The 20,815-nt window shown below is 27.7% G+C and overlaps 1 protein-coding gene across 2 annotated transcripts; it reads left to right on the top strand.

Annotated features, from left to right (window-relative positions):
- Positions 1 to 2,950: 2,950 nt before the first annotated feature.
- On the top strand, positions 2,951 to 20,374 carry LOC100570589 (pickpocket protein 19-like). Of its 2 annotated transcripts, XM_029491502.1 has the most exons (11): positions 2,951 to 3,461; positions 3,720 to 3,853; positions 6,386 to 6,580; positions 6,665 to 6,836; positions 7,352 to 7,497; positions 8,318 to 8,489; positions 12,093 to 12,369; positions 12,556 to 12,612; positions 15,440 to 15,557; positions 16,748 to 16,845; positions 20,150 to 20,374. In XM_029491502.1, the coding sequence occupies exons 2-11, from the start codon at positions 3,738 to 3,740 to the stop codon at positions 20,293 to 20,295; spliced, it is 1,497 nt and encodes a 498-aa protein (XP_029347362.1). In that variant the 5' UTR covers positions 2,951 to 3,461; positions 3,720 to 3,737; the 3' UTR covers positions 20,296 to 20,374. The 2 variants fall into 2 exon arrangements, with proteins under 2 accessions (XP_029347362.1, XP_003241504.3); XM_003241456.4 differs by lacking the exon at positions 2,951 to 3,461 and having other exon boundaries at positions 3,641 to 3,853.
- Positions 20,375 to 20,815: the final 441 nt, after the last annotated feature.

Here is a 20,815-nt window from a genome sequence, read left to right as displayed (position 1 = left end):
ATATTTCCAAATATGGAGTTACGACACTATAGTGGATTATGACAGCAGAACTAATAACAAAAGTTGTTGGTCATGATGAAATCCGATAGATCACTCTATAATTTTTCTTTATGAATAACGTTTAACGTTTAAATACAGATTATACCTGCAAGCAGCAGTTATGTATTTAATACTTTAAAATATAATTTAAACCGTAACATTTAATAGAAAAGTTAACTTCATTATATTCAAGCGACATTGTTTATATAATTTTAATTTTTGATAATAAATACCTGTAAATAAAAATGTATTTGTTATATTATAATAGGTTTAAAAGATACGGGGTCTATGATTTGAAATTTATAGTAATTTAATGATATTAATATTAACATAATATTGTAATTTGGAAAAATTGTCCAAGTTTAAAAAGTACCTAAAGATAAAATAAACTAAATATCATATATATTTTATATCCTTGTACCTACTATAGGTACCTATTCTATATTTTATATTTATAGTACCTATGAAAAGTTTAGTAGCCATCTCAAAAACTACTCTTTCGAATTTATTTTCGATGCATCGTCAAAAAAGTTTCTCTTGTTTGATAAACAAGAAATTTTTACCTGTAGCTGGTACCTTTAAAAAAGTAATTTTTATTTACCTTTAAGTATTTTTAAATACCTATTGTTTATTAATATACGAACATAAAAATTGAGAAAAAAAATTGGGATGAAATATGTATTGCAATTAAAGGATTTTTTTGGTGAAACCCACTGTTATACGCGTACCTAAATTGCAAAACGCACTAGAATATTAAAATTAATATACGCTTATACTATTATTTAACTATTATAATAAGATATATATGTTCAAAAGTAAAAAATCAAAACTATTCAAATAGAACCTGGACTTTACTAGGGGGAAAATATTTTCATTGTGTACGATGTATGACCGTATTATCTTCATTAAAACTGGTTTGTAGTAAACGTATTCTGTTCACGTTCAATCATATCGTAAGAGCAATAATAATATATACGTTGATATTATTAATTAAACGGGATAACTTACTTGAAGATTGTTTATATTCATCTTGGTCATTGTGTTTAAGTGATCGTCGTTTATTTTGACTTGTAAGTGTGATCGTGGCAGATGTAGTCCAATTTCTTTGTTATGTTCGTTCATTTTTCGTTTTAAATTTCTCCCGTGTTTGTGATAATCGAAAACACAACTTTCTCCGAATTTCAGTTCCCTGAATATTATACCCATTTGTTCAACTTCTGACGAAATATTTTTGCACTGAATTTTTTCAAATTCTTTGTAATACGACCCTGAATAGTGTTTTTTCGGCTTTTATTGTACAATAATTCATTTCGGTATACATTCAAAAATAACTGACAATACGATAAGTATTATCTTACCTTTTCTTTGTTGAATTTAAGTAATCTTTCTGTCTTTAGCCTTTGGGCAACAACGGGATACTCTAGGACAGATTTATTTGCAGTTACCGGACTCATTATGTTTTTTAACACCAATTCCAGTTCGAATTCTTTTTGTAGTTTTTAATATATGTTTAAGTGTAAATATATTCATATTATATAATATAGCCGACCCATCATTTTTTAATTTTTCATGAACTTTATACTCATTTTTTATTAACAAAAGTTGTACTAAAACCTTCAGCAGACTGTCAGGTATAACAGTAAAAAATTTCAGCCGAATCGGTTCAGTAGTCTTCTTGGATAGCGCGGTCTTAGAAAACCCCTTACAATTATTATAAATAATTATATAAATTATCAGCGTATAATGGATTGTATTAAACTTGAATTCAATGATATAATTTAATTGTATAAGAAAAACGTTTCTGAGTGGTGACGGTTTATAAGTCTGGATTTTTTATATATTTATTATTTATTATAGCCTTTAAGTTGAATTAATATTATAATATTATAGCTGACCGTCACAGCTTCATCCGTGATTTGATGTTTATTTTGCTTCCGGACGATGAGATGTATGATTTTTCATTAACATTTTATCGTTTAATGTGATTGGCAAGTAAATAAATGGTTAATTAAAACGTATTGAAATGTTTCTATTGCTATTAATGATAAATTCATTTTCACTAAAAATAACTGATCCCGTGCACTTCGTTACCCGTTAAATGTACCAACTCTATATGACTCAAAGTTTGTTCAATTTTTTATTTAATATTCGGTGTATGGTGTTCAAAACTTATCTTAACTTTTCTGTTACCCAGAATAAAAATTCTGATTCGCAGCAGTATATTATCAGGTTATTATATATAGTATATTATCAGGTTCAGTAGTTTTCTCGGTTAGCGCGGTCCAAGAAATCCCTTACCATTTTATATAATTATATAATATGTGTAAGTGTTAAAGTATACAGTATATATTATTATGATCATAACAAAATTGATATATACTGATATATATGATATATATGATTTACCATAATTTCCTTCATTTGTCTCATCATCTCTCGCATATAGTGATTTTTCATTTCCGAACCTAATTGTTAAATTTTTAAACCTAAATGCTATTTCCATTTTTGGTTTTTACTATGCCATTCGGAACTATCTTCGATAAATATTGGTCTATTTCTCCAAACCTACACAAATATTGGTAAAAATAGTTACCAATTTTTATTTTTATTTAAAATATATTAGGTGTGTAGATTTATATTTAAGTATTTGAGATTACCATCCTATTTCCAAAATATTTTCCTTCTCTATTACCTTTGTTTTGATTACCATTTTCTTTATCGCACTAAAATTGATCAATGCAGAAAAAAATTCTTAAAACTCTGATTTTAAAATCTTTAAAAATATAATAATATTATTTTATAATATAATATTAACTGTAAAAATCATTGTGGAAACAATATAAGCAAATAAAAATATATTTTACTTAATATATTAACATATTATCATATTATATTTTCGCAGCTGTGGACACATCAATTTCGTATCGTTTCTAAAATACAAAAATTATAGAATTTAACAAAATCTATAAGCTCCAATATTGTGACAGAAGAATAGTTTAACAAAAGTGCGTTGTGCCCAAAAAAAATAAATATTTTCTAAAACGTTTTACTCGGCCATTATATTTACATTAAATATCATAACATTATCGTAAAATTTTCACGTGGTAAACCATGGTGCATTATACCAAAACGGCATTAGACCTAATCACCATACATTATGTGACAAGCGAAATAATATTATAATACAATATAAGTTTGTGTATTTCAAGTTTGACAGACAAATGACAGTGAAAGAAACACATCATCGTCGGACAAGGGCTCGAAACAAGACGGAAATGTAGGTAACTACACTCGTTCACGATATACCTACCTGCACTATAAAGTTGTACACTTTGAAAACCTTTTTGACACAGTCTCCGCAGTTATAGGTATTTACTCGCCAATAACAGTGCAAGTGGAAAACAAACACACTATATTATCGCGTACGTATTTTTTAAATGCATTTCAGTTATGTACTATTATATTATACTCCACCGGATAATAATTTAAATGATTTATCTTTTAATAATAATATTGAACACAAAATAAATACATTAACAAAATATATTTTGAAATATTTGCTTGTCTTTTGAAAGATCTCCGTGTCACAATACATTGTTTTTTTTTTTGGTTGAAACAATAATAATATATTGAAATATACGTTTATAAACCCATATTAACATGCGATTATTGATAAATAGGTATTTTATAATACAGAAATGGATCGGCGCCGAAAACATAAGAAAAAGCTAAAAGATTTCGGTAGAGAGTATTTTCTAGATATTTCTGTCAACGCGTTAAAACACATAATACGAGCCAAAAACGTTGGCGAACGGTAAGCATTTAAAAGAAATATAACACCCGTTTTATAAAATCTGTAAAACAGATTTCACAAAGAAATTGTCAGAAATTACCTACATTATAAGGTTTGATAAAATTATATTATATAGTAGTATACAGATAGTTTCTTCTAAATAAACACTGATTCTCTAAGTAAATTTAAAAATTATGTGTTTTTTAAAATCATTCATTTTTTTTCATTTTAAGTTGTCATCTAAATTCTAAAGACTATATTTTTTAAAAGAATGATTTTATTTTACTATACTAAAACTGATTGTAATTATTTAAAAAAAAAAATATTATCAATAAAAAAAATAGAAATACTAAGTATCTTTTAACTTTTTTTTATAATTTTTTGTTATTAAGCTGCAAACTTTAATATTATACCGCTATATTTTATATTTTTCAAAATATTTTCTCAGAGGAAGTTAGGTTATACAGCTAAAAATTGATGATGGTTTTTCCGAAGTTAATATACTCAAAAACTACTAAACGGTTTTCAATAAAAGTTTTGTATATTTCTTGAGACTTGAAGGGTGTTTATAGCTTTTCAACCCCTATATAGGTAACTAAAGAGTAGCTCACACATGCATTTTTTTTCACCTCATGAATATAGAATATTTTTTGGTTTATTTGAATGATTGAATATAGTTACATATTATAATATTAATATTATAATTATAGTAGAAATATGGCATATATATTTTTTTAGAAATTAATTTATAAAAAAAAGTCCTTGGCAAGGAAAACTCCGGGTTGGTCAGTTAGTATATTATTTAATATTATACAGTATAATAAGTTAAACGAATACCGGTGTAATTTACATGAATTAATACAATTAACTGAATATTTAAGAAATTATAACGATATTAAGGTATCTAATATATTCTCATTTGGTACAGCACAAACGAGTTGACATATAGTCACTCATAAATTATAATAATATTATATTGATACAATATCTTAACAGCCATAACAGGTACCATAACGTGAAATTTGGAAGCGATTTAGAGCTAAAATAGTTAGGTATTACAAAACAAGATTTTCAAGGAAGTAGTGGGTAAATAATTATTTTTTTTTAAAAAATACTTATAGACGAATAATGTTTTCTAGTTACTACATTAATATAAAATTAAAATTAATAAATTATAGCTATTGAATAACGAATGCTTATTGCCTGAAATGCTTGAAACGAGTAACGACTTACTCGACTACCAATCTGGATAAACTTGTTATTTTAAAATTCCTACCTAAATATAATATTTTGTTGTATATATTCGTATGACCGAATGATACGATTATACGAATATAATATGAGATCCATAACTAAACTATTAAACTTCTACTAAAACTCAGTAAGAAGTACAAACATTTTTAATACAAATTTGTTTTTAATATTTTGTAAGAATTATAAAGGAAGAATACAAATTATAAAACTTTTTAGAAATAACGAATTAGAAAAAGATTTAAAAACTATTTTCAACCAATATTTATGTTTGAGCTCCTGTGAAGATTGATGGGTTATTTATTATTTTGAATCATTCAATGAAAATCTAATAATTAAATTTTTGAAAATATCGTCCACAAAAAAATCGATATAGAATATGCGAAATAATAAAAAAAAAACTCGTGGTTGAACTGGTTTAAAATTATTATATAAACCATTTTAACCTAACATATATCTTTAAATGTTTAATTATACACAGGTAACACGTTATCTATAGTAATTATTAATATACTTCAACACTACACGACATGGTCAATACCGGCTTTAGTCAATATTGGCCATAAATTCATACCTAGGGCTAGGATTTGATAACAAAATAAATTCTTAAAAACGCATTTAAAATAGAAAAAATAGCATTTATTTAACTTAACTAAAATAAAAAAAACCTAGGTACAACCAAAAAATAGAACAATAAGTACCAGCTTATTTATTGTAAATTTAAAATTTGTATTCAATTTATTATATATTATGTATTTATTTATTAATGTAACGTTGATTAAATAAATAATAGAAATAATAATAATAATACTGAAAAAAACCAAAAATATACCTAATATTTTATAACTTATAACGATTTTTTAGTGTTGACTAACCAAGAAGCAAAATCTGAGTTTTTTTCATGTTATTATGTATTGATTTTTTTTTTTTTATAAATATATTTTTATATTATAATAAATTATAAATCGAATGCATTTTGATCTGGAATATGAAATTAAATAAATATATTTTAATATTATTCAAAAAAGTTAAAAGTGAAAAAATATAAGATAACAAATATTAAAAAATATAATTGTTTTCCAAAAATGTTGTTTCGTAGCGACTTATAACCATTAACTATGTATAAGAAGTATATATTCAAAAACTTTAGTGTTTTCTAAAATAATGAGTATCTTACGTTAAATTATCTTTCTATCACACTCCATGCCAAAATAACATTTGCTACGAAACCCTAGCCTTCAGACATAATAACAATATTAACTGTCGCAGTTTTCGCACCGAATAAATATTATATACAAACAGACGATTTTGGCTGGTGATGTTCACACTCGCATTGTTCGGCACCGGATTCTGCGTCTTGGAAGTTTGGAAAGTCTACGAGTCCAGTTTCACCAAAACAATTATATTGTCCACGTCGTATTTGTACTCCGAGGCGCCGTTTCCGTCGGTGACCATTTGTGAACCAAGCAGAGTGTACGGTCCCGTGATCAAAGCCTTGTAAGTATTCGGAATAATAGTATATAATAATGGATTATAACAAGGAACGAGATTTAAAAATATGTCTTGTTATTGCGTTTCAAGGTATGACAACTCTTCCGGCCGGCCTGGTTCATATGACGAAGCCGTGTTCAAAATAATGGCAACGTTGTCCACGATCCGTTTACCACTATTCGAAGATTTTGTCAAAATAAAAAAATTCGAAAAATACTACGATGAGCTGAACAAACTCAACATCAGTGACATGCTACTGAAGGTGATGTTTATTTATGATAAGTGGTATATTATTATATAATAGTATTCAGGGTCGTAGACACCGGGGTTCAAACCTCCCTCACAACATGAAAAGTATTTAAATGTATTTACAAAAATTTGAAACTACTAACATAATATATTAAAGATTTTATTTTTTTACTTTGATGAACCCTTGATATTTTAAATTCCTGTATACGGTACTGATGGCAGCAGTACAAAATGTATTATAATATCTGTGTTATAGACTTAGATAAAAAAATCTTGTCATCTCGTGATCATTGACTCGGAAACTCTGTAAACACTCCCCCCCTCCAAAATATTTTGATACTATTGTAAATAAATCTTCTTATTTTAATGTGTAAATCATTTTTAGTTGGTTTTATATAACTTATAAGTAATAACACATTTAAACGAATTTAAACGGGCATAATCCGTAACCCCTCCCCCTTAGGTACGCCACTGCAAACGGGTATACCTTCCTAAAAACACCAATAATTGTATTGTATTGTCGTGTAGGCAGTCCGTCCGTGCGACACCATATTCGACTCTCCGTGCTGGTGGCGTAATAATTACTACAACTGTTGTGACCTCTTCGAACTCCAGAAAACCTGCTACGGTTACTGTTACAGTTTCAACTCGGACGTATCCGAATTCAGTAAACGGTATGGCGGAATTGATATATTAATATGACATTATGACATATTGTTATCGGCGTAGCGGTGTCAACGGTGTTGGGAATAAATATATATTAATTTATCCAGATAAAGATGACAGTACTACATTTTATGTAGTTAAAGATAAAGAGAGTTGTACTAAATTTTATCTAGATAAAGATAAAAATTAATACATTTATAATAATACTATTATACTGACTGTGTCAGTGAAATAATTATAATTATAATTAAAAGATTTATATCAATTCTTTTACTAGTAATGTTATGGGTTATAAGTTATAACTAAAAAGGCAGGATTCAACTGATATCGCAACGTGTCTTAGAAAAAATTTAGGACATAAATAAAACTATCAAAACTTATTCTGAAGTTATGGCAGGCAATCAAAATGATAGTTTAGATATATAACTAAATGTTTTGAATTTATTTTAAATATGCAACGTATAACATGTGTTGACGTTCAACGCACTTTTTCATTATATAAATACTGAATATATTTTAAGTAACCGAAATTACAATTTTAAAATGGAAAACTTTGAAATGTGTACGATGTACCTATATAACTAAGTATACATTTATTATATTTTAATTAAGAAAACTAATAAGTAAATTAGGTTAGATAAGTATAAATATTTTAATGGTCGAATTTAATTAATCAAATAATTTTATCATTGCGATATTGATATAATATTTTTTAGTGCAAATTATCTAGTCTTTTAGTTAGGTAAAAGATATTATATTTTAATCATTAAAAATATTAATATTGTGATCTAGCGATAGGTAGGCGTTTTCTATACTCGTATGTTTTAGAAAAACGCAATTTTACGGGATGTACGGGGACAATTATAACTACTGGATTGATGATCGGGGAACATTCAAGAGGCCTAGGAGAACAGGAGGAAGCGGCCCGTGGTCTGGATTGTGGTTTTCCATGCGTGCCCAAAAAATTCCGTCCTATATCAACGCCAGGAGTGGAATAGTGGTGAGAGCTCAAAAAGATATAATATACATTTACAATATTAATAGTATTTGTGTGTAGTTGTCTGCACGTTATATTTAAAAGATTACATTTTTTGACATTAAACAAGTACCTATAAAAGCCATATCAGGCTAAAAGATATATACTTTACGTAGGTACCTACATAAAAACAAATACATTATAAATTATTTTAATATTTAATATTATTTATTATTATAGTCCAATAAAGTGCCCTCGCCCAAAGGTATTATGACATCAGAAAAAAATAGTGATCAAATATTTTATGATTATGTGCCCAAATGTGTTATAGTCTTTTTTAGGGATATTTAAAGCTCTGACGTTGTTTGGATTTTGAATACCGAAATGTAAAAATGCCCAATCGTATTGCACTATTAGATGATTTCCCCTGTTCAGTGGTGTAAATACTGTATAATATAGATGTGTGGAGTGGGTGATGTAGAATGGTTGATGGATCTCTCTTGACATTATTTTTTCGACTCTCGGAAAATATTTATTTAGAGATGTGTATTTTTATGATGCAGAAAAAAGTAGTAACACGAGTCCGTATATAATTGCTAGTTGTAGCTGGCAACGAAGTTTAAAATTAATAACAATAATAACAGTAATAATAATTCAATATTGATTCTGAAAAAATAAACATGGGATAGTTACTCCATTTATGTTGTTTGTATGATGATATCTGACCAAGATATATTCAGTTTATTTTGATACTAATATTGTATCGAGGTTATTAAATTTAGGTCATTTATGAAAACGTGATATCACTTATACATAATTTTTATGACATTTTAGGTTACGTTTTCGAACTTTAGAAAGACTCAATTTTTTCCTAAGATAAACTACACTCATGTAAAATATTATATATAACATGTTTACAAGCGTTTCTATTTTCATAAGCTTCACGCACGACCTCCTTACACTTTTTGTACAAGCATTTCCAAAAGACCTTTTCATCAATTTTTACGAAGGGTGAATAATAAATAACAGTCATATCAGGATACCTATATGGGCTATGTGTAAATAATATATTTTTAAGTTAGTAAATTTTTAATTTTATTTTTATCGCGTATCCCAGCACGTATAATAATACAATCAATAGAATATTATCGATTTTTCTCGAGTCGTTAAGCATTATAAAAATGTCTGTTATATCTTATAATCTTGTTAAACATATATTTTTATACATCTGATATCTATACAATGTCAAATTATTATATACCAAATGATGTGTACACATAAAACTTAGTATTCTATGTATATACTAATTTTAAATTGTCCATAAGAAGGTGGGCAAACGAGTACCGCTTTGCTGTACAGTAGGTTTTGAGTGAGCCACAGAAATGGATATTATGTAAACTTTAAATTCAATGATTTTATAATATCATTGTATGGGTAAGAAAACGATTCCGAGTGAAGACAGTCTGTTAGCCTATATCACTAAGTATTCACTAAGTTTTTGATATTTAAGTAATTTAGTTTACCTACTACCTAATAGTATTATGGTAGGTCGATTAAATATTTGCAAAAACATTGCATTTATTATGTTAGTGATATTTAATAAATTGCCATAATAGTAAAATATATTTATATTATATATTATTATTGTTATTAACTATTACATTTTGGGTCAATACCGTTTTACCGAACGGTGTGAATAATTTCGTTGTATAATTGTATAAATGGTAAATTGCTTATTACCAATTTTGGTCCAATAATCAAATTTGAATATTAGGTATTTTATTAATTGTACTTCGATATACCGAATTATTGTAATCATTATTTACGAAACTCACTATATGTATTTACCCGTCGGGGGTGTTAATTATAAGCAAATAATAAAATAAATAATAAATTAGACATAGACCTAACCTAACGTACTTATGGGCTATATAATGATAGTTTTATGCCACTGAAGAGTTTTTATTTTCGTATCGCACTAATGCACAGTGCATCTGTCATTGTGTCATAATTGATTCATTTACATGTTTAAAAAAAAAAAATTACTTATCTTCATCACTGCAATTTCAATACACATCGCTTCTAGTTATATACGCAAAACATTAGGCGATTCACATAGAACAAAACATCATCAAAACTATTGAAAAAGCAACTTTTGTAACTTTGATCACGGACATCCATGCATAATATTATCAAAGTTGTACAAAGTATACCTTGTATATATCACCTTTATATTACCTTAAAAAAACTACATTTAGTTATACGACAAAATCAAATATATTAATTTATTTATTAAAACGTTTTGACCAATTTTAACAATAATAAATAAACTAAAGAATAATATAAATACATACTATATAATTGCGAACCAATCATGATGATACCTGCAGATTTAAGGCAATCTTAACCATCTTCGTAGCATCTGTCAATCGATCGGCCATAGAGTAACTCTATGCTATCGGCAGAGCCTTGTATATTCTTAATCGCCCCGCGGCCGACAGTCACTTGGATTTTGGATTTTGGACCACTTGCAGCGGGCTATCGTGGTATAAGATGGTTACGAAGTGTAGATACCTTTTAACCAGCGAGACTGCCATTCACGTCGTCGGCCATCCGTCCGCGGCCATGAAATTTCAAGTTTTAAGTCTAAGTTTATAGTATAGCCTATAAGACCGTTTCGGTGGCTGGTCGGCTCGTCATAGACCGATAGCCGATGGAATAAATTTACACTGCAAATAAAATAAAAGCAGTTTTTAGAGATTAATAATTTCCTACTTGGTGTATCCTAGTACACTCCAGAACGATAATACATTTCCGAACTAATTCGAGTGGGTATTATTTTATACATACAAACAACTTAATATTATATAAACCTTAAAAATATAAAACATAGGTATTCATTAATATTAATAAATATGATGGTTGAACTATAATGCTCTAAAAATGTACTAAATATGCATACAGTTGGCAATGAAATGCATTTTAAAAATCAAATTTATGGGTTTAAAAAAATTGAAAACATGCACTCGTTATATATTTTTTATATTCAGATTTAAATGTATTTTTTAATGGAAAGTTTATTTTTAATTTAAATAACGTCAAGTTCTATAAAATATTAATTTGATTTTGTATACTCAATTTTTTCAATAGATAATAGGTAGATATTATATCTTATTGAATCTTGTAGAATAAATAATTCAAGCTTCGAAGATATACTGTTGGTCGTGAATTAAAAAAAATCTAATCTAAAATTGTATTAGTCATCAAGTATGTACCTACTAAATACATTTGTGAAATATCTTATCAACCAGTAAGTTAATTGATCCAAAAAACAAAAAACATGTAAATGTAAGTTTTAATTTAAGTTTTAATCAACCCTTAATCATATACCTAAGTATTATTTAGAACACGGAACTATTAATAATAATATTATTATCAATCTTAAATAATGACACTTTTTATATATAATGTGTACCTACGCATTTAATGAGTTGTAACCTAATTACATTTTATCAGCAATAATAATTGTAGACATTTTGAAAATCTATATATTTATGAATTCCTGCTGCGTACACAATAAGATTTTCGTGATAATTCCTGATTTATTTTGTTTTTCGGTGTCCACAGGTTATGATTAGGGATCCAAGCGCCTTGCCGATTGATCGGGGAATGATGGTGGCCAAAGGTACCAGTGGCTACATAAAAGTATGGGGTGATAAGGTGATTCCAACGAAACGTCTCATACGCGTGAAACCCGAAAAACGACACTGTCTGTACCCTAATGAAAAGACTTACTTGGGCCGAGGCTATTTGAGGTCAAACTGTTTGTTCAACTGTTACCAACGGTTTATGTTTAATGATTGCAAGTGCGTGCCGAGTTTCTATTATTTTCACTACGAAAAAGGTAAGAAAAAAATAAATAATAAAAACTGAATATGCTACCTTATACACTACAGCGGTATACCACTATTGTGACATTGTGCGATACATTTCTGGTTCGGGTTGTAAGCCGCACGAATACCAAAAACGAACAATGCCGGTTTGGACAGTAATAATAATAATAAAATAATAATAATATTGTTGCTTTCAGATCTTCCCTATCCCGAGTGCAACGTAGAAGGACTTGTATGCTTGGCCGAACATTCGTGTAATTATTATTCCTGCTAAACATGTATTATTTATGCATTGTATAATATATAAACCGGTCGCTTCTAGTTTTTCCACATATCCGTAATATTATATACTATTATATTATGTACAGTAGTTTCTTCCTTGTAGTATCAATATTGTCTGAAGTACCGATAGCAATACGATTGTGAACGTTCATTATCGTCGATACCTTTTTGACTATTTCGATTGAGAACACTAAGATTTTATAATTCCATTCAACGTTGCCAAACACAATATTATAAAAGTCTTAAAGCTCAAGTATACATTGTGTAAGACCTGACAAATCAAATAACTTTTATTCTAATCAATAGTTTTAACTGTTTTTTTATATAAAAATTGTATTGATTCTTGTGCAACATTCTACCTATATTTTTAATTTAGATTCTGAGTGGAGTGAATAGTGATGAATGTATTGATTTTATAATGATGTGTTTTTTAAAATTAAAATTTTTTGTGTTTATCATCACTGTTTGGGGCAGTAAAACTCCTTCAATTTTCTTCAACAGTATATTGTTCGATGGAAAAGTGAATCTAGTTGGTGCATGTGTATTTGGAAGGTCAAAATTTAAAATTCCCAATAGTTTACAAAAGCGCAGGGAAAAACAACATAAAAAATAAAGAAAACGGGAATTTTCACGTAAAATTAGTTTTCAACAAAATCGATTTTGGTTTTTGGTGTAACTCTAAAACAAATAACCGTTTCTGAACGTTTGAGATACCATATTACTGAATATCATCAATAATGATAATCTATATAAATACAAAGATAACGAATAGCTTGCAACAATAATAATTTAAATATACTCATATTTGAATATGAAAACATACACGTCAATGATAGCATAAAATATAACTTATATTTTTCAATTTTTGTATAATTATATGTATATGAGTTTTGATTTAAATTTTAAAATTTAAATATAAAATACATACTTGCCACTTCTATATGGCAACATTGCACAGGATTTCACTCTCAATAGGACAGTTTTTTTTTTTCGTCAGTGGTTATTTCATTGTTCCATTTTAAGCGTTTTCAATCGTACGTCAAAAAAGGTAAAACGTTCTCAATCGTATCCAAAGTACCGAAATCTGACAGGTTATATCCTTTATTTTTGTAGAGTTTAAAAAAACATTTCCAAACATAATTTCAGATCTATCATTTTATAAATTTAGTGCTGGAATAATTGACTCAAACCTTAAAAAACCTGATTCCTTGCATTTGAAGGTCATTGCAGGGTTCCGGATTGATCTTAATAGTCATTCGGATTTAGACAATTTTTTAATCTCAATTAGTGGTCGTCCTCGGATTCTATGACCTAACCTAGACTTAAAATGTCGTTAATACAAATTGAAAAAATTGTATTTATTACTTCATCATTGATTGATATAATTTTTGTTATTATTGTAATAGCTAGTTTTAATACGTGAATTCGGTGACAAGTCTCAAATTATATTTTCGTTGAGTGTATAATATGTAGGTAACTAGGTTAATACAACTCATGAAAATCAATTAAAAGGTATCATCGATTTTGTATAGGTAATATTATTATTGTTATGAACAACTCATTACGAATTTCTGACCTTTTGAGCGAGTTTATATATATGACTATCTATATTATAATTATATACTACACTGACCTTAAATTATTAATTTATCAGAAAAATAACTGTATTCTCAATTTTTTTTTAAATGTCAGTTTATATAATATCATGTATTCTTTGTAGTTGGTGATCCGCCTAGATTAATTTTCTTATGTAATGTTTGAGTGTTTCAAAAAATATTAATACATACGAATTGAATATAGTGCATAATATTATATTACTAACACTACATTTTTATATTACTTTACTGAGGCGATATTTAATTGTATAATCGAAAGCAGAACACTTTTCTAAAAAAATTGAATTATAAACGGAGTGAGATAATAGTGCTTCAATGAACCATGTACACATTTTTTTCTTTTGAAAAACACAAAATACACAAAGGAAACGATTAGTGTGGATTAGTTTAAATAGATCACTCCGTAAAAATTATTTTACTAAATATATAAGATATATGATATCTGTAAGGTCCAGCTCTGCATTTTTGTAAAATCCACCTCACTACATAGAAAATATAAAATCAAAAAAGTCTGAGGTACTCTGGGACTGCAGCCGCGGTAAAGCTATTGCATAGCAATTATGTAGCTATATATCATGTAATTATGACTATATTTATTTTTGTATGACATTAATAATTAAAGTTTTTTTTGTTGATAATGGTAGATAAACACTGCACGGAAATATTTTATTTGAGACTTTTTTGCTTAGCAACTGGTTAGACTCTAAATAACGAAAATAATAATAACATCTTACGGTAACGCTTTTTCGTTACGAAAAATGTTTTTTCACTTTTTCAGTCACCACGCCAGGCCCGCGATAAAAGCTATACAATAGCTTAAAAAACAACTACTTTAAGGCACGCGAAGGAGTTATTATAACCACAATATACCAATATTATTTTTACAATGCTCTTAACGAAATTCCGAGCCCGTCAATATAAATATTTGACATTTTTTTTAACCACCCTTATATAATATTATATACGACATAATAGGACATAAGCAATCCGTTTAATCGTGCTGATAGTTGCTAAAGGTGTTTAGGCACCATTGCGTGTTGTTAATTGTTATATATTGTTTTGTTTATTCACTTTAATATTAGTTATTTTCTTTTTTAACCGTTAGATTACTTAGATTAGACATATTATTATATATTTAAACTTATAGTTGAACAAAAATGAATTGTTTGAACGTTGTTTTCAGCAAATTTCATCAACATTGTGGATCGCGACAAAAACTTATCTACACATCTCAGATGCAAATGTCCAGGCGATTGTCGCAGTCAAAAGTACAAGTCTAACATTGTCGTGTTAAACGAAACGTAAGAGTTTTCTTTTTTACGCGAGACACTGAATAATGTTATCAAATATCTGATTTTTTAGAAATCATTTCTGTTTTTGATATTCAAATAGAATTTATAATAAAATATCCAACAATGTATCATGGTTTTATAAAAATTTATAATTTATCATCAGCCATTCAAATTTAAAATGTCATATCTAAAAAATGTTCAAGGTTTATAAACGTAAAATATTATTTACTATAAGATATTTTTCAAAACACTTGTATTCACTTTAAGCTTTTTATACTTAAAAAATATTCTAACCGTTCTACGAGTATAATAGTTTATTGAGATTTATTTTTAGAAAAATGTTGTGTGACCTACCGTACTAAACAGTACCTACATAAATAAATTAAAAATTTTCTTAGATATAATTATAGGCTGACAGGCCACGTCCGCTCAGAATATATTTTGCATACAATGATGTATCATTCAATTTAAATTTAAAATTGCCATAACAGTAACTCATTCAATAACGAGGTACAATCGATATCTCCTAAACAGTAGAGCAAGTTAACCGGATTTTCTTATTTGATAGACATCCCCAAAATAAAAACAAATATGAATTAACTAAAGATAATTTCTAAATCATCTTATCTAACTTTATAGTAACAATATTTTTTGCTACACATTTATACAGCATGTAAAAATACGGGAAAATGTCAGCAATAACTTTAAAATGAAAAATAATGTTTCCAAAGTGCAATATTTAGCTTTTAAAATTACACAGGTCAAATCCCGAATCACTTATCACATATTTGGAATTTAGTACCTACTAAGAGCCTAAGAATACGTTGTACAGAAGAGAAAAGCGCATTCGCAACAATATCATAACCCAGAGGCCACAGACTGTGAAATAACATTCTATATTATGATGAAAATAGGTTTCATGTAAAGCTTTTATCGGTTAACAATACACCACATTACATAATATTATTATAACGTCTGGACAATATTATTATTATTTGCAGTATAGATGGTTATCAAATTTTGTTGTACCTATTAAAAAAAAAAAAAAAATGGCTTGACTTTCGAATAGTTTATGATATTATAATGAGTGTATCAAGTGATTGATTATAATATCACTTCGTAGATATATAATTCGAATTAATCTAGGCATATATTCTGATGTTGAATGAGTCCGAACAACGGTTTTTTGCTGTTTTCAGATCAAGCGCTGACCAAATTACCGTTGACGTTTTCTTTCACAGGTCTACGTGCTTCCTGTACGAAACGGATTTAGTGTTCGACTTTATGAATGCTCTAGGTGAATATAAAATAATATATAACATTATGTTTAATTGATTATTGTTTTATTCAAATAATAATTAAATGAATGGACGGACGCGGCGCCGCCGTTGACTCTTCCGTAGACGAAAACAATGTTTACAGACCTCTATATAAAGATATATTGATATACGCGTAAAGCGTGTCGAGATTAAAAGTGTTCTTTTTTTTACACCTAATCCATATACACAGAGTGATTCTTTTATTAGAACATAGCATACAATTTTTAAAATTTTTTTTAAAATTTAATTTTAAGAACATAATAATAATATTATATACTATTATTACTATATTTAGTAATATAGTTAAAAATTATAATTTCTATGTTTTTGAATCTTAAAAATCCCCTATAATATGTTCTACCAGATATTGCTCGTCTAATGGTAAAATATTCCTCCTGTATATAACAGTAATTTGTTTTCTGATGCAATTTTATCATGTATATATATTATACACCTACAAAGTGGTTTTTCCTTCTCGTCTTAATGATTTTATCTGCAGCAGATGACCTAATATGTCGTTATATAATATAATTAATTCATTGTTAAGACGGGATGGTCGCAGATGATGGGCTAGTATCATATATACATTTATATTATTATAAAAAATAAGAATACATCATTACCGCGATTCGACTTATTTAAATGTAATTTCAACTTGTATTTAGGTACACCCTGATGTGCACCGCAGTGGTTCTTAACCTTTTTTTTCACGATGACACTAACATAAATCTTAATAAATGGTGACACAAATAATTTATCATTAATCATTGGATTCTTAAAAAAATATGAAAATAAATAAAATATGATTTTTTGTTATTATGAATTTAATGCGTGTTAATACTATTATTAATTTTACGTTTTACCATTTTATTGTAAAACAAAGTTTATTATTAAACCGTTTTAGATAGGTAGGTATTTAAATAAAAAGGGCATTAGGATATTTAAGGTTTATTTAAGGTAACAAAAAAATCTGTGTGATATTTGAGATTGGTGAACCAAACCGAGGCCTTCAATTGGAGGGAGAATGGTTGACGAACTTCGTCTTACAAACGTACATAGCAAATAATTTGTGTTCATCACTTACAGTTTCATATAGTAAGCTTTAAAAATTAGTGAACTAATCTATTATCAAACTTCAAGGTAAAAACATTATCTGTGATTTCGTATGCGGGTATTTTGATATATTCATTTTTAAGCGTGTTATGACAATTTAAAATTTTTTAAATGTAATATTTTACATAATCAATACTAATTTTATAATAATGGCTTGAAAATTAAAATACCGTTAAAATACCCACGAAAAGCATAGCTATTGTTTATAATATGTTTAAATTTGATAAAAGGTTGAATTCTCTGTATTATGGTTATTGCACAATATTTAACACAAATTGTCTACGTTCGTAAGATGGAACATGTGGCGTCCTCTAAGGTAATCTACTAGTTATATAGCATTGTTGTTTTATGGGTAAAACATCGTCAATATCGTTTTTCTGTAGTTTTTACCACTACACCGTATCATAAGATTGTAATAATTTCATGAACCGAAGTATATTTTTCAAACACACAATATAAATATACGGGTATACAATTTATATTATTATTGTTTGTTCAATTTTCGGCTGTGTATATAAATGCTAAACGAAAGTATAAATTATTGTTAAATGATTTGTTCAGCGGGCAGATGTATAATATACCTATTAATATACCTCCCTATACACCCGGGAAAACTATAGACATAATTAGGTAAACATTTACAAGGAATATTATAAAGAATAGAAACTAGAGATCGTTTATATTGACATTCAAATGACGAGGTCATAGGTAATAACCGATACTCGATAGTCGTAATGTGAAAAATTTCAAAAACAAAACGAATCATGATATATTTGTATTTCTATTTTTTTAATGATTGTATATGTATTTCAAATTATTTATTTATTTTTTTATTAATTAACCCGCTGCAACTTAGGCCATTGGGTGCTTTTTAACTGTGGGGGAGGGTACTGTAGGTTAAACACGTGTGTTTGGGGGATGGCGGCACTTCTCTCCGGATACCGTGACTTGCCCGAAGAAAAATTCCGCCCGCAGCCGAGGTTTTGAACCGGCGTCGGTGCGCGTCACAACCGACGCCTTAGTCTGCTCGGCCACTCCGTCCCCCCCTTCAAATTGTTGTTAGCCATATAATTTTTTGTCTTATCATATATATATATACTTGTCAATTGTCATAATATGATATCGATATTAATATGACCAGTATAATATTGCATGGTCATTTCAGATAAAATATTTGTCTTTAATCACCAAAACATTACATCTGTATGGTCATTAAAAGATCTTCATACTCACCAATCACAATTAGCATATTTGCTACTAAAATATTTAAGGAGTTTCACCGGATTTCAAGTCAGTAAACCTAGTATATCACCACAACCGGTTATAATAACGATATTTACTGAATGTTTCTGCCAAATTGAGTCAGCATATGTAAATTCCACCAACTGCAACCTTTTTAAACCCTTTTAATGTAAATTTCTACGGTACTTTTTTACTACTTGAAAAAAAATGGAAATTCCACAGGTTTTTTTTTTATCTGTAATAAAATTAACATTAATGTATAGGTACAGGTTTTTATTATACTGCAGTATGTCTTAAATTCCATATCCCTCTTAGTATCTCCCTGGCAAAGCAGCAAATCAATATTTTTAAATAATAAAATATATGGAAGTTATAATTTAATTACAAAAGATTTAATAAAACATTTTTCTATGCAGTTAATTTTTTTTTTAATTTTCAAGATAGCCATTTCCATGATCATATTTTTTAGTTTTGAAAAAAAAAATTATTAAATTGAGTGAAAATTGACCAAGTTAAAGCAAATTAAGATGTTAACATTTCTAAGATATAACTTGAAAATGTAAAAAACTCAATTGCATAAAAAATTTTTTTTTTAATTTTTGAAACAAAATTGAATCTTATTTCATTCAATTAGAATTTGGATATTTATTACTGTAAAAAAAACACATTTAAAAATATTAATTTGCCACGAATATACAAGGGTGATACTTGACTTTTGGGACAGACTTTATACTATATTTTATTTAAATACTTACTTGCACTAGTCGTATTTGTTCATAATGCAAGGTACACTACTGTTATAGCACCGTATTTTTTGTGTGTTTATTTTTTTTCAGGGCGAAATCGGAATATAAAATTATTATATATTATATAAATTTAAGCAAGATAAAATTGTTGATCTGTTAATTTGTTTTTTTTGTTTTTTAGTCGGCTACGGAGGTGTCTGCGGACTTTTTCTCGGGGCGTCATTGATCAGTGGCGTTGAATTTATAAATTTCATAACGTTCCGTTTGTATGACTATTGGTTGAACCGTCGACATCGAAACAAAATCGTCCAACGTTTCATTCATTGAAATTATCTGTTATTACAGTCGATTTTCCTCGAAGATCATTCTATATAGTTGAGAATTGTATTTTTCTAAATTAATTTATAGATTTAAATTATATTCGTCATTAATATATATATATATATAATTCGGATGTCATAAAATAAAAAAAAATACATTTAATTCTTATCATATAGGTTATAAACGCAGCTTATTTTTTGCGCTTAATTCTCTTTTATAGATTTAACATTTTAAATGTAATAATACTATGATAATATACCTAATGCATTTTTAGGAGTGTATGTTAAGTAATATAGGTATGACAAAAATATACAGGGATCAAACAAAAATTTTAAATTTAATTTTGTATTTTGACGAACAGAAACCTCTGAGAAGTCTAAGACGTAATTCCAGCTGCTATATAATATGTCATAACACTTTTTATAATAATCATAATCTAGGTATGTCATTTATTTTACGAAGTTTTATTGTGTTATATAAATAATGTTGTATAGATAATTATTATGATTTCATATTACAGATAAAA

This window comes from Acyrthosiphon pisum, chromosome A3 (assembly GCF_005508785.2).
Source record: "Acyrthosiphon pisum isolate AL4f chromosome A3, pea_aphid_22Mar2018_4r6ur, whole genome shotgun sequence".
In the NCBI taxonomy this organism is placed as follows: domain Eukaryota; kingdom Metazoa; phylum Arthropoda; class Insecta; order Hemiptera; family Aphididae; genus Acyrthosiphon; species Acyrthosiphon pisum.
The sequence above is the reverse complement of the archived record's forward strand: the minus strand, read 5'-3'. Positions and strand labels throughout refer to the sequence as shown.

Bases quoted from the DNA above. Each gene is read 5' to 3' on its own strand.
- LOC100570589 (XM_029491502.1), top strand. From the start codon at position 3,738: ATGGATCGGCGCCGAAAACATAAGAAAAAGCTAAAAGATTTCGGTAGA. The intron at 3,854-6,385 runs GTAAGCATTTAA...ATATACAAACAG, and splicing joins GCCAAAAACGTTGGCGAACG to ACGATTTTGGCTGGTGATGT. The intron at 6,581-6,664 runs GTAAGTATTCGG...TTGCGTTTCAAG, and splicing joins GGTCCCGTGATCAAAGCCTT to GTATGACAACTCTTCCGGCC.